The sequence below is a fragment of the Stegostoma tigrinum genome, chromosome 18 (assembly GCF_030684315.1).
Source record: "Stegostoma tigrinum isolate sSteTig4 chromosome 18, sSteTig4.hap1, whole genome shotgun sequence".
Taxonomy (NCBI): Eukaryota; Metazoa; Chordata; class Chondrichthyes; order Orectolobiformes; family Stegostomatidae; genus Stegostoma; species Stegostoma tigrinum.
In genome coordinates, this window is record NC_081371.1 from 29072311 (window position 1) to 29087266 (window position 14956).

At 39.7% G+C, this 14956-nt stretch overlaps 1 protein-coding gene across 4 annotated transcripts; it reads right to left on the bottom strand.

Annotated features, from left to right (window-relative positions):
• Positions 1 to 3797: 3797 nt before the first annotated feature.
• On the bottom strand, positions 3798 to 9919 carry LOC125460983 (parathyroid hormone-related protein-like). 4 transcript variants are annotated; one of them, XM_048549228.2, is made up of 5 exons: positions 9679 to 9919; positions 9065 to 9137; positions 8782 to 8900; positions 7532 to 8043; positions 3798 to 4319 (listed from the first exon to the last, which is right to left on the bottom strand). In XM_048549228.2, the coding sequence occupies exons 3-4, from the start codon at positions 8886 to 8888 to the stop codon at positions 7560 to 7562; spliced, it is 591 nt and encodes a 196-aa protein (XP_048405185.1). In that variant the 5' UTR covers positions 8889 to 8900; positions 9065 to 9137; positions 9679 to 9919; the 3' UTR covers positions 3798 to 4319; positions 7532 to 7559. The 4 variants fall into 4 exon arrangements, with proteins under 4 accessions (XP_048405185.1, XP_048405187.1, XP_048405186.1 ...); XM_048549230.2 differs by lacking the exon at positions 9679 to 9919 and having other exon boundaries at positions 3798 to 4083; positions 9065 to 9417; XM_048549229.2 differs by lacking the exon at positions 9679 to 9919 and having other exon boundaries at positions 3798 to 4313; positions 9065 to 9417.
• Between the last annotated feature and the right edge of the window lie 5037 nt (positions 9920 to 14956).

Genomic DNA, 14956 nt, shown 5'->3' on the forward strand with positions numbered 1-14956 from the left:
CTGAAGGGAGGAAAGCAGAGGATGCTGACTTAGGCAAATTAATTAAAAACATTTGGGTGTGACACCTCTGCTGAAAATTATCTTCGGTTCTTCAATTTGACAAATAAGAGCATTTTACCACTTTCTGAAGACAGTTTTCCTTTAATAATTTACCATGGAAATCTATAATTTCCAAGTAATCGTATCAGTAGGAGTTGGCCATTCTGCCCTTTGAATCTCTTAGAAAATTCTACAAGATCATGGCTGATCCTCTACCTCAAATTGACTTTCCTACCCAATATCCATTTCCCCGAATCCTTTAGTACTCAATCTATTGAGAAAGCACAATTAACATATCAGGTTGATTTAACTCTGCTTTCTCTCCACAGATGCTTCCGGATCTGCTGACTATTTCCAGCAATTTCTGTTTTTGTTCCCTTGACCCCATGGCTCAGTTTAGTGAGTTTATCATGCATATCCTCCAAAGATTAGGATATTATTTCTTAGGTGAGGTGATCAAAACTGTGCACAATGCTTCAGGTATGATCTGTCTCAGACCCTGTATAACCCTATATAATTTTTACACTTTTGTACACTGAACACTTTGTAGTAAAGAATAATGCACTATTTGTTCTCCAACAATCTCACTAAATTTGCATGTTAGCTATCTGTCATTCATATACAAGGACATTCAATCATTACCAATACCAATATTTCCCAGATTCTCATTAATTAAAAATAATTCTGTTACTCTATTTTCTCTACCAAAGTAAATAACTTCCCACTTCACCAGGCTACCTTCTGGCCCACATAACTAGTCTACTCCTTTTGGAGCCTTTTTACATCTATCTCACAGATTACTTTTCTATCTGTTGCTGTAAAATCAACAAACTTGGATGCACTAACATACATATAGTTCCCTCATCAAAACCATTGATTTAATCAGTAAATAGCACAGAGTCCTTTTGTTACAACATGCCAAATTCAAATTGATCTGTTTTTTACCCAGTCACAGATCTCAATCCATGCCAAGCCAAATCTCCCTTCTAATGAGACCTATTTTTGTTTTGAAAACCCAAATACACTGGGAAAGATAAAGTTACCAGGGGCTGCTTTCTCATTAGAGAGCGATGGCAGCTGGATGTTTAAGCTAAGGGTCATCAAGCTTCATATGAGGGGAGATGTTGAGAAGGAGAATCCTTCACGGTAACCTCAGCTGGTGCGGGAATTGAACCCATACTGTTGGCATCACTCTGTGTCACAAACCAGCCTGGGCCCTTCGTCAGAAAAAGGGTCTAGGCCCGAAACGTCAGCTTTTTTGTAGTCCTAAGATGCTGCTTGGCCTGCTGCGTTCATCCAGCTCCACAATTTGTTATCTCGGATTCTCCAGCATCTGCAGCTCCCATTAAGTCTGATCCAACTGAGCCAACAGACTGACTAACAGTATGTTGATTTCAAATCAGATTATGATTTTTTTTAATGTTTCCTGGTAGCATTACTTGAGAATGGACTCTCACATTATCCTCTCTGCTTGTTTCACTCTACTTCCTTTCTTGAACAACAAATTTATGTTTCTACCTTCCTATCCGTGGGAACGATTATAAAACCTAGGGAATTTGAGAAGATCAAAACTAATGGCATCCACTGACTTGTAGTGAGCCTTTTAACTTTATAGAATATAAGTCATTAAGTCGAATTGATTTGGTAGGTTAATGCTTTTGTTCCATTAATTTTACCCGTGCTATTTCTTTTAAGCTTCTTCTTCTTGTTAGAACTCGTTTTAGGCATATTTTACCGTTTTTGTTTAATATCCTACCATTTCCTTATTTATGCTATCTTTACTTGTAGCAGAGGCACATTTACATTTGCTGATCTCTTCGTTTTTAGATATAGAATTCATAGAATCCCTGCAGTGCGGAAGCAGAGGCCCATCGACATCTAAATAACATAGCAGCTACACCCATACCCCCGCCCTACCCCTGCATTTCCGATGGTAAACCCACTCGTCCCTGAACACTATGGGCAATTTAGCATGGCCAGTCCTTAGACTGTGGGAGGAAACCCGTACTGACAGTCACCCGAGGATGGAATTTAATCCAGGTCCCTGTGTGGTGAGCCAGCAGTGTTAACCACAGTGCCGCTCTATTTTTCAAAGCTTTTATGACATTTTACATTATTTGCTAGTTTTCTAGTGTGTTTACAACAGAAGGCTTATACAGAACTTGAAAATGAAACCTTAACATAAATCACATGTTCTGGGAACCTTTAGAAATTGTTGCAATCAGATTGAAAATTATTGATCTGGCATTAAAAAGTGTTGCTCCATAGACCAATTGGGGCTGCTGTGGTACAAATGCAAACTTTGAAGTCTAGCTTTCCAGCCAAGCTTCATGCAGGTTTTCACCATTAATAGCAGACTTGATTTTGGCAACTACTTAGAAGTGAATGTCTGACACAAAGAAAAATATTACTCACTCAGAGTAAAGATATTGTGATTCATTTCTTGAATGAGAAACACACAACAATAAATTTGTGTGCAGAGATTTAAGTAATACGAATCAGGTTAAATGTCAAACTAAGATTTGTTTTACATATTTAGTCTCAAGTACCACTCAAGAGTAATAATGAGGACTGTCTCGCAGTATGTGTCGATATTTATTTCAGCATTTGCTTAACTGTGTGCTTAATTATTACTTATAAAGTACTATTTGGATATAAATAAAGGCTCAAGCTGTTTTTGTCTCCTAAATATGAAGATTTTCAGAAAGAAAAAGATCAGGAGATTGGTGTGCTGTATGGAAGCCTGGAAAAAATGGAATTAACAAGGTGAAATACCCAGTTTAGATGGTTAGGTACAAAAACAGAAATTGCTGGAGAAGCTCAGCAGCTCTGGCAGTATCTGTGAAGTCTGGTGACCCTTCCTCAAAACAGATGCTGTCAGAGCTGCTGAGCTTTCCAGCAATTTCTGTTTTTGTTTCTGATTTACAGCATCCGCAGTTCTTTCGGTTTTTTTTACTTAGATGGTTAGATACTGCTTACTGAACAGCCGAATGTGTTTCGCCTCACAGTTGACCTCTCTGATAACAGCAACAACAAAAACAAGCTTCATTTGTACAATCGCTTCAAGTCTGAAATTGAACTCTGGCGTTTTAATTTGGAGATTAATTTCGGCTTTTTCTCGATTGTACCTCAGATCCGTGCTGCCCTCCACTGGCACACGGAAGCTGAAGGTTTCCGTTCACTCATATCAACATTTTGTTTGAAGTTCTTGCTTCATAATCTAACCTAAGTAGCGAAACCTACTGATGGATAGATTAATGTGCTGCGAATCACGTACTGTGTAGTTTCACCGAAATCCGCTTTGTGACTGTCGGACTTTAAATATAAGCTTCTCTTCGGATTCTTATTGCAAAACCAGGGATCTATTCCTCAAAATAAAATCAGAAGTTAACATTTTCGTTAGCAAATGTTTCTGGGTGGTGATGCAAAGCATTCCTGACCAAGCAGGTGTGCCCATGATTCGTCTAAACGTAATGCCGCGAACTCCCATGTCTTCCTTGGAAGTATTTTTTGGCTTGAGACGGATGGTATTACCCTCTTTTATTATATTTAATCCTCGTTTACTCACAGGCAGAACACCGTTCAAATCAGAGCACTTTAAGGAATTGCAGGGTTCTTTGCCAAATAATTGCTGAACATTTTGATTTTTTTAAAATTTCACCGGATGTCACGATAAAATGTATAGTTCGTGCTATTAAAGAGCAGTACTTCCTTTTGCAATTCAACGAACCACGAAACTCTTTATTATAGGTCACTTAACAACATTACTCGAACTCTAAAGTGCATATATTTACAATGTACCTACATATTAGCAGCACCAAGATACACAATTTAAATAAATAGATGATTTAACAAATAAATTACAGTATGTGACATTAATCATGAATTTTAAATATTCATAATAACCGATGTACAGTTCCATAGTGAACACACTTCTTTATTTTTTTAAATATTTACAATCAATAAATATGTTTAATACTTTACTTATGATCACAAATACAGAATACTGCAAAAGAGTTTGTTGGTCTTTCCTGAATAACAGACCTGCCGAAAAAAAGGAAAATTCTTCTGTCACTTAGAATTTAAAATAAACAAAATCAGCAACGTTCCATAGAAATACAACCAATCAACAAATATATTGATAGTTTTGCAATGAAACTTATTCGGGAATTCCTCTTCAAATATCAAAAAGTCATGCAGGCTGTTCGGTTCAATATCGAGCTGCTGGCTCTCATTCGATGTTGCTCCAAACACTATCCAGGTCACGGGAAATTCTACAACTTAATGTAATCAAATACTTGTTAGTTTACATTTTGCGTTTTAGGCGTGGAAGTCATTTGGCATATTGGGCTAGAAAACCTATAAGCGTAAGTTAATTATGTTCCTTCAAGTTTATTCCAGGTCCCATGGGAGAAATTTACAGAGCATAACAATCGTCCATTCCTTGTTAGGTTACTCCATGTGGTCACAACGTGTACTTGGTTTGAAATCTTATGACCATTGAAATTAAACGTCATTCTTCATCTCCAAGGGCAGATTACAAAATCAAACAACGTATGGTAAAATATGAATGTATTGGAAATTTCTTTGTTTTTGTAAATCAAAAGGTCAGCAGGGCAAATTACTTGAAATTGTTTCCATTGTATTCTGTTGTATTGTGAAAGAAGGCCATTGGAAAATATTGATCACTTTTGGATTGGCTGTTGGATAGCTTTCACATAATATTTTACTAAATCACATCCCAATACCGTTAAATTATGAATTTATGAATCAAGAAAGGTATTATTACACAAAGTAAATATCGGAGCAGTTTTGCTTCAACAAAGAGTATGTTTATACAATAATGATGCATAGTTAAACAGATTTTAGATGCACGAGTTCATAAGTTTGACGAACAATCACCAATTATGTATTTTTCTTAGTCTCACACATGGTAAGTGTAGCATTGGTGCAAATTAATGTAATACAAATAAAATAATTGAAGTGTAATCTAAAGTTAGAACCTGATCTAACAGAGTGAAGTCAAAAGATATTGCAGATATTCTCTCAACATTTTTCACAAATGTAAACCCACCCTAACTGTATTCTCTTTGTCCATGATTTCCTGGTATATTGTAGCAAAAGTCTGTCACTGTCCACTTTCTCTGCCCTATTATTAACTCTGACAATCTCATGCTGCATCTTCCATCCGATTTGTGGCATCTGTTAGATGCAGATCGGGTTTGTTTGTGACCTTGGTATCAGATTTGACCACGAGATGAGCTTCTGACCACGTAACTGCTTCATGATTAATTTCATCTATTTTCACATCTGTTACGTCACTTGACTCCGTCCGAGACATCTTCAGAATCTGAGACGCTTTGTTATCTCTAGTTTGACTGTTTCACCAAATACCTAGCCAACTTCCCAAATTGTATGTTCCGTATAAACTTGAGGTCAACCACAACGCTGCTACTTGTGCCTTTACTTGCACCTGGTGATATTTTACCATATCCATTAGTCTATACAATTATTTGTGCTCAATTAAGCAAAATCTCAAGTTTAAAATTCACATCCTCCTTCCCATCCCTTCATGGCCTTGTCACTTCCTATCTTTGTGATTTTCTGCAGCCCAGCAAATTTCTGAGATAATCTGCTGACCTCTTGAGCATTCCAGATTCTAGTTGTTCAAATATTAGGGTCCCTGCCTTTAGCTACCCAGGCCCTAAGCTCTGGAATTCACTGTCTGAACCTCAGAGCTACCAGCCCTCCTTTAAAACATTACTTACATTTTTCTCTTTGCACAAGCTTATTGCCATTGCTCTAATTATGCTTTATGTGCCTTATTGTTAAAGAAAGGCTTTATAAGGCTCATGTTAAGTGCCTTGGAACGTTTCATTACTTTAAACGTACTATGCAATGCAAGTTGCTAAAATGGCTGTTACCAGCCTGTAATAGAGGCTGGTTTAGTTTGTAGCCGCTCCAACAGTCCCACACTATCTAAATGTTTAAATTAAATTCTGCTGGTTTTTAATACGTATCTAGGAAATTCATTTAATCCTGTAGATGCTTCTAAAAGTGTAATTTGACTTCATACTGAGTTACACTCCATATTGTGCCAAACCCAACTGATTTGAGGCAGCCTCAAATCACTTGGGTTTGGCACAACATAAGAGTTTAACTCCAGCATGATATCAAATTACACTTTTAGAAATATCCACAGGATTAAAAGAATACAGAACTGCAATTCTGTATCGTTATCTTTTTATAAAACCTATTTTACAGAAACACCGACGTTGTAGTGTCAACACAAGATACGTACTTGCAATATACAAAACCAAAGCAAGCACTGAATGTGGTTGTGAACGGGATGGTGCCGGCTAGAGTAGGTAATTGTTCCTTATTCTCGGACAGTCTCCTCTAACCCTTACATTCCTCCGAATACACAGCAGGTAAGGCATTCAGATATCTTGGTCCCAAGTTCTGGCATTCTCTTCCTAACCCTTTCGATCTCGCTCTCAATTTAACACCTCTTAAACCCCAGCATTTTGACCAATATTTTAATTCGCCTTGCATTATCTTTTTGTTGGTCTCAGTGACCATGTTTCTGTGAAGTCTTCGTGAAATATGATGCTTTGCGAGTGTTTGCACAGAGCTCTACTCCCTCTGTACATTTTTTTAAACTGCAGGAGTCTTGGGGGCGGGGTCGCATCGTTTTCTCAACGCATGTGACATTAAGTGTACGGTATAAAAAGTAAAAAGTGCACAAGAGATTGCTTCATCTGAGCTGCTTTTAAACCTGCTGGCGCAGATGGGAGTTACATTCCATTTAGTCACCAGTTTCAATGTTGCAAAATTGATTTCTGGAGAGGTCTGGTACCTCCTTGGCTTTAGATTCGCTCCCAACTTCTACAGGCGCACAGTCAAAACTGCTTTGATTGGTCATTAAAAATGATAACATCAGTGCAGCGGTAAATCATTTTAGGAAGGACTTAGGTTTGCACATAGTCGATTAAATTCGAACATGTTACAGCCTCTGGCTTATAGTTTTCACTTTTTAAGTACCCTTCTTGTTCGTTAGTTATTAAAGCAAAATAAATCCCTAAGGCAGTCACTTTCACCTGAACGGAATGTGAAAATCAGAAAAGTAACTTGGGTGCTGTTCTGCCATGAACTCCGTTGGATACCTTCCAGGTCCCTGTGTCACAGACCTTGCAGGTTTAAGCGGGATGAACGGTATAGCAACAGACTGGTGCAAAATACATTTGGAACGTACCCATTTAAAATGTTGAATGGGACTTGTCCTCTGTGAATATTAAAAGGGAGTAAGGTGCGAGCACTCGAGTATAAACTGAGCTGTGCTCCTTCTACCTGGCGGCTCTCGTCAGTCCGGAATCATGTGAGTGACTGTACATGACAGCCGCGATTTACTGCTCTCGGCTTTTTTAAAACCTGCAACACTGACCTTTAAAGAAATCTGAGATAATTTATTGGAAGAATATTACGTAATTACCTAGGGCGATTTGTTAGAGGTTGGCCCCTCATTGCCAAAACCGTCCAGAGGTGGCAGTGGGGAGCGGCACGGAATCGGATGAGATATTGGGATCCCCGATTTCGGAATTCACCGAGCGTGCCTGCCTCCTGCTCTTCTCCTCTCGACCTCTGTGAGCTTTGCGCTTGTTGTTTTTCCCTTGCTTCTTCTTCTTGCCATTTTTCTTCGAGTTCTGGTATTTGAAAGGACCGGGCTTGTTGGTGTCTTGTATCTGTTCTAGCGGAGTCCTGGTGCCCTCGTTATTGTTGCTGTTGTTGTTGGCTGCCAGTTTGATGAGGAGCACGGCCAGATCCGCCGAGTCCGGCCACGTCGCCGGGTGTTTGGGGTTGCGGGGCGTCTGTGGCTGAGTCATTCCCCGGCCCTCTGCTGTGTGCAGTTCGCCCATGACATTATGCAGCCAGATCCGCCTCTGGAGCTCCTGGATAGACCTGCTCTTGTCATGCATGAACTGGTGCTCCGAGACAGACCTCTTCCTACAAAACACAGACACGAGATTTTTATTATTTTACATTAGACAGCTCGGCACAGGCGCAAGCACAGTTCTAACCACATCAAAACACAGCTATCAAATTCCAATGGACCGTAAGAGGAAAGCGGTACTATCCAAAATGCATTCCAACTGAACACACAGCGCCTCAGTCATTTTAGAGTCAATGTTTTAATATGCTTTGATTTCATTATGAATTTTTTTTCTGCCAAGATCTCTTCAAGGTGCACAAAGTGAACTGGACATCGAAAGCCGAGGGTTGACCCGAACGACGTCATGCGGCCAGAAAGTAGAAACTCTTGATCCTGAGTCAGTTGATTCCCAAGTCGAACGGCGTTTGCAACTGGTCGCTGCTGGAGCTGGGGCGCTGCGGTACAAACGGGATTAAATACTGAGACAAAGTGTTGGGCACGCAGAGTTTCACTTTGTCATTGCCTGCAACTTGATTAAATCGCCACCATTTTCGCCACCCGCCACAGCCTTTGACTTAAAACTGACGAAACGTGCACCCAAATCACGTGTCACAGTTTAATGAAAAGCTGACAATTGCTATATTTAAGTAGGTACAGTTATTACAAGGAAAACTGTAATTCACCTCTTGCAATGCACAGGGAAATATTTGAACACATTATGCGCAGCATTCAGCACACACTACAACCCGGTCAGTGCGCTCAGTCTCTGTTAACCACAAATAAGGAATGAAAACCACAACAGAAAACCTTACTTTATAATGGAGATTTCATCCACTGGTTTCCCAAATATGGGCAGTGAACAACACAGGATAAATATCGCAAAGCTCAGCTGCTCAAACAATCGGCTTGTGTTGGACATCTCTGCTCTAATCTGTAAACAGGAGAATGTGCGAGTCAAAATCAAATGCACCATAGAAATTTCAGCATAACCTTTACAGATAGACATGTTCCCACACAGTGACTCGGAACGGTGTGTGAAAAATGTAAAATAGGATTCTGCTGCATATGTAAATCGATCCCTCTTCCTTCACTTACTTCTAGGTAGTCAGTTCTTGTGAAGAGAGATTGAATTGGAATCCTTACAAGATACAGGTCCTCCTCAGGTGGTCTGTTGAAGATAATAGAGAGAGGGAAATTAATTCCTAAAGGATTAATCAGCCGTGTTAAGCACTCTTTAAAATAAAAACACTTTCATTCTTCACGATCGCATGGAATGGATGAAACTGCAGCTCGCTGACTGTGGTTGGAGCCAGTGGGAGGCTCTGCTTTGCCAGAGACGTACGGAGCAGCGCTCCGAATTTAAACCCGCTCATCAATTTAAAGACGCAGGAACCCTCTCCAGGGTCCATCGAACCCAGCGGTGTTGCAATGGAAATGTCAACTATTTCACAGCGTTGTCCCGACGCGTTTTATACTGCGAGCGCCTGTGGTCATTATCTTAAGTAGAAGTTTAAAGAAGCACTGATTGGTCGAACGTTAAAATTTATAGGAACACCACGTTCTGATATAATAAGCGACACTTTATCTCGAACATTTGTCAATTCATCAACGACTACACCAGTTCTCGCACAAGGATGTGTATCACAGAATGTGTGGACGAGATTTGATTTGTCAAAACCGATACGAAGAAATTGAACCCCAACACTCACCAAATAGACGTCTTGTAGCGGAATTTCGAATTGAAGATTGGGCAGATCTCGAAAGACTTCCGGAATTCTTTGCGGATGACCAACAGTTCTTTCTGAAACAAGCACTTCGCCGAACAGATTTTAAAACTAATACAAAAATAACTGACTTTAGTCCTTGCCCTTGCCAATCATACTCTCGCACCGCTGTTGTCCGAGGTTTCAAACTCTCTGTGTGGGGGCTTGAGATCGAGCCTTGATAAGTACCTTTCTCTGACATCACATCACGTTAATGTGCGTTTCAGTAAGCCGGTTTGATGAAGATCATCACATCCGAAAACTAATCCCGAGCCACTCAACTGTAACAAATGTGGCCAATCATTAAAGGAAACGAAAAAAAAAGCTGGCAATGGTATGCAAAAAAAGGTTTTATTAAAGAATAAAACAAACTTTATTACAAGTCTCAGTAGATGGAGCTGGATTGGCGTCAACAATCACCTCCGTCAGCAGATCTTGATTTCACAGCGCAGTACGAACGCGAAACTGAGCGATTCCTGGGGAGAGAACACTCTGTACGACCAGTCGTCTCAGCATTGTTAAAACCCATGGTCAAAGCTTGATGTATACTGGGTGAAATAAAATTGTTACATTTAGTAACCGAGTTCACTCACATTTAGTACACTATTCGATAAACCTCCTGTAGACAAATATTTCGTTAGCAAAGCTAATAAATGAGGCACACTGTGGTACAGGATAACATCCTTGCAGTACGTAAGCAGTTTGAAGTGATGTTGCTGGTACATAACGGAAAAAGTAATCTTGAGCCCGAAAAGTTCCCAATTGTGTCCGAAAGTAACTTTTACCTTCCAACTTGCATATCTAAAGCATTGACAGAAAATACAAATGTAATGGTAATTAACTCCTGCTGGAACAAGATGTGGTCCACTCCGTTCCGAACAGTATAGAGGAAACACCACAAATGCTTCGATTTTGCAGCAAATTGCGTAACGCTGAGAGCTGTCCATGGTGATTACAAGATTGTAACCAGTCTTGAGAAAATTGAACCCATAATTTCTTTAAAAAGCTTGGGAAATTGCATCGTAAAAGAGGCCATGCTACTTTGAAGAACGTGGATGTCGTTTGACATTTTCTGGTGATTCTCGAGGGCGCGAAATCACGATAATACTCCCCCTACATAGACTTCAGCATGTCTTCAGTACTGCAGTTTAAGTAATCATACGAAAAAATAGTAATGGTATAGTTGTGAAGCCTATGTGAATATTGTGCCATCTGCTTGAAAGTAATGATTGAATAGTCAGCAAATAACATGGTTTAACAGAGGACACCTTTCTGCTCAATCTCGGGCTGGACCTGCCATAGCTTGGTCTCCCAAAGCTTGCTGCATTCTGCCCAGAAAGATATTACTTATTGCCTGTAATATTTTACTGTCTACTTAACAATTCATTGATGGTAGATGTTTTACAACTAGCACCACCATCATCCATACCTTACAGCTTGGTTCTGATTGGACCCCTTCCACAACCCCCCCCCCCCCCCCCACCCTCCTCCAATTTGGTATCAATTCAGTAAGAAACAGGGAGGAGCCTGAATGCTACTGAAGGATAAATTCAAGAGGGGTATAGCTGATATATAGTATAACATCCTATATTGTCTCTTATATTGCACAAGATTAGTGCCAGCACTGGTAGTTCCTGATATTCATGGCTTAAACAGTCGATGTTTTCCCCCAAAACAAACTTAGATAGATTTGCTAAGCTTGGCCAATCATCCATTGTGTTCTCAGAAAATATTGGTATTGCATCAGATTGTGACTTGTGCAATACTATGAGCCAATTGTATGAGCATTTGTCCATGCTAAAGTAGTTTTGTACTGCCTAAATGACATTGTATTACCCTGACCAGTGGTGACTCAACTCATATTAATACAAGTTTGCATTGAATTCTAATGAAACACATGTACAATGTTGCCTTTTTTCAGCTATTCTTTCATGGTATAAGATGTCACCAGCATGTGCTCTTGGCCATCCCATTAATTGCCCCAGAGAAGATGGTGGGAAGCCACATTTTTCATCTGCTGTAATCCACATGATGCAAGTATGCCCAAAGTATTATTAGAAAATGAATTCTAGAATCTGATCTGTGAAAGTAAAAGAAAGATGACATTGTTCCAAATCTGCACACTCTGCGGATTGGAAGGGAAATGGGAAATGGTGATGTTTCATTCATGGACTGCATTTGTCCTTCAACAGAGCAGAGGTCATGGGTTTGAAGGAGTCTTGATGAGGTGCTGCATTGCAAGAAAATTAGCATGTGAATTGGTACACTGGCCAAGGATGAATCATAATATTCAATGACTCGTGAATGCATGTGAGGCATACCAAATTTTTCAACATCAGCAGCAGAGGCAGCTCATCTCCACAATGTTCTTTTCACTGCTTGGGTGAAAAAAAGCAATGAACCTATTCACTGTGCACTGGGAAGTTTACATCCTGCTGATAGATTAATTCTCCAAATTAGCCATTGTTCAACCTCTTAATGATACGAGTGCAGCCATATCAGATATGACAACAGCTATTTTCATTTTATTCAAAGTTTCACAGTGGGTGGTGTCTAACAATGGACCACAATTCAAAACAAACCATTTCCAGATTGGTGCTAAGTACTGAGTAACCTATATCACGTCATCACTCCATTATCCTCACTGAAACCATGAAGCAAAACATATTGTATGTATATCAAATCAATGATCAAGTGTCAAATGTCACATTGCAAAGCTTCTTTTTCATACAGTGCTAAAAGCGAATGCACTGCCATCTCTCGTACAACTTATGCAAAGTAGGCAATTACAAACAAATTTTCAACACCTTCAATTGTCTATCCACTCAGACACCGAACATTCTTCTTCAACTACAGAGGAGAATTAATTAAATACATGCCAAGATACAGTGAGCAGGTAGAGGGCTATCAGAACTGCACACTTGTCAAGCACTTGTGAGATATACAATTACAATTACTTGGATACCAGCAAAGGTTTCTAGAACATACAACCAGCCCACATCATACAAAGTTATTACAGATCATCACACTGCATTACAACAGAATAGAAGCCAGACTGAAGTATAACACGTCATGCATGAGGGAAGTAAGGAAGAAAACTCATGATGATGATTGTACCTGAGCCACAGCAACCAGCAGCAAGGCAACCAAGTTGTCAAGCAAGAGCAACCAAGCAGAACACATATCTCTCCACATGAGCGTATGATCACCAGATCAGGATGAGTTGTTCAGCTTTCTAAACATGACATTGAAGCCTGAATGATTAATCTTGCAAATTCTGTTTGTCTACTTAGCAAACTGACAGCACATGCATATCTACATTGCTTTTCCTTCCAGATATATTAATTGAATTTAAATTGGTGGGATTGAACCTCTGAGACAGAGCATTGCACCTCTATATTACCAGTCAAAGTTCATTACCACTGTCCTCCCATAATCAATTCAGATCTGCCACAGACACCATCTATTGTTGAATGGCATCTTTCATTTGCGCAAGGACAGAGTAACTTTAATGAGAGTTTTTTCAGAACTGCCAATATCTACTTGAACAACAATAGAAACAGAGGTCATATCCATCATGTTGTTTGTGACAGGAACAGGATGACTTATCTCCCACGCATACAAATAATTAATCTCTCTGACAGCTAACTGAGTTGAAAGCAGATGGGGTTTGTTTCGTTTTAAGCTGATTTATCACAGAAAGGTGAACACAGACCATTAATTATGATTAGTTTCACTTAGTTTAATCTATACAGCATTTCTCCATAAAATAATAAAATATTTAATTTGCTATTCTATTATATATTTGAATGAATTATCATAGAATCATACAATGTGGAAACAGTCCCTTCAACCCAACAAGTCCCACTGAACCTCACAGCATCACCCCAGACCCAGCCCCCTATAACCCACCCAATCAACACATCCCTGAACACTACAGGCAATTTAGCATGGTCAATCCACCTAATCTGCACTTCGGACTGTGGAGGAAACCCGAGCACCTGAAGGAAACCCACACAGACACGGGGAAAAAGTGCAAACTCCACACAGACAGTCGCCTGAGGCTGGAATCGAACCTGGGTCCCTGGCGCTAACCACTGCACCACCATGCCACCCAATTAATTACTGTCACAAATATTTAGGGAGATACAGTGAAATGTATCCTGTCACCACAATCTGGTGCCATATTGAGGTGCGTAAGTATAAGAAGTACTTAACTGGAGTTCATCTTCATTGGCCAAGGTTCCAAATAGGTTCCAGGGCTTCTGCAAGGTTCCTGTTCTGGGCCTACTGCAGCCAGTAGTCCCCACCCTGGGCACTGTACCTCTGCAGTCAATGATCCACCATCAAAACAGTAATGCAATGTTAGGAAGATGAAGAAAAGAAAGGGAAAAAGAAAAAAAATGAAAAGTAGGGAAAGAAAAATAATGCAGCCAGCCTGAAGCAGAAAGGGTCAGCCGGTACACCACCTATCATTCCAGCACTGTCATCTTGTCCGTGATTTAAAGTCTAAAACACAGTTTGATAATGCTGTTATTCTTCTTATATCTGAAAGGTAGATGATCGCGAGGGTGTATCATCATTTGGATGATGAGTTTAACGAGTCATCCTCTCTTCAGTGCTGATGTGAACAGACTTTGAGATTTTAAGAGATATCATGTTTATCATATAGCAGCAATGACTCAAATTTAATTTTCTCAGCCTTATCTTTGTATCCTTTGCCCGACCCTTCCTTCTATCTGTAATCACCTATAGATTTCTACACTCTTCAATTCTAGCCTCTCAGACTTCCCCAATCTCCTTTTTCTCAGTATTGGTGGCCATCACTTCGTTGATGTTAGCTATTACATTTCTGGAATTCTCTCCTCAAGCGGTTCATCCTCGCTCTCCTCCACTATATTAAAAAAAACTTTGAAACTTCAAGATTTAGATCACCTACTCTAAAGATTAACTTAATGTGACTTTGTGTCACTCATTGCCTGATAATGTTTCTGTGAAGGACACATTACCACATTAACGGCACTGTGAAGTTGTAATTTGTTATTGTTGAAAAGTTGAATGAGATCAGATCGTTTGCAATTCAAGGATATAAAATGGAAATAAAACTCAGCCTTTCACAGAGCCTTACAATCTCCCATCACTGCATCCAATTGCTTTTTGCTCAATTTTTACCATCCCTCATTCATGCAGACCCTAACCCAAAGTCAGGTATTCATCAGTGCGT

Coding starts and splice junctions, on each gene's coding strand:
- LOC125460983 (XM_048549228.2), bottom strand. CDS start 8,888: ATGTCCAACACAAGCCGATTGTTTGAGCAGCTGAGCTTTGCGATATTT. Junction 8,044..8,781: donor GATGAAATCTCCATTATAAA/GTAAGGTTTTCT, acceptor TGTGTTTTGTAG/GAAGAGGTCTGTCTCGGAGC.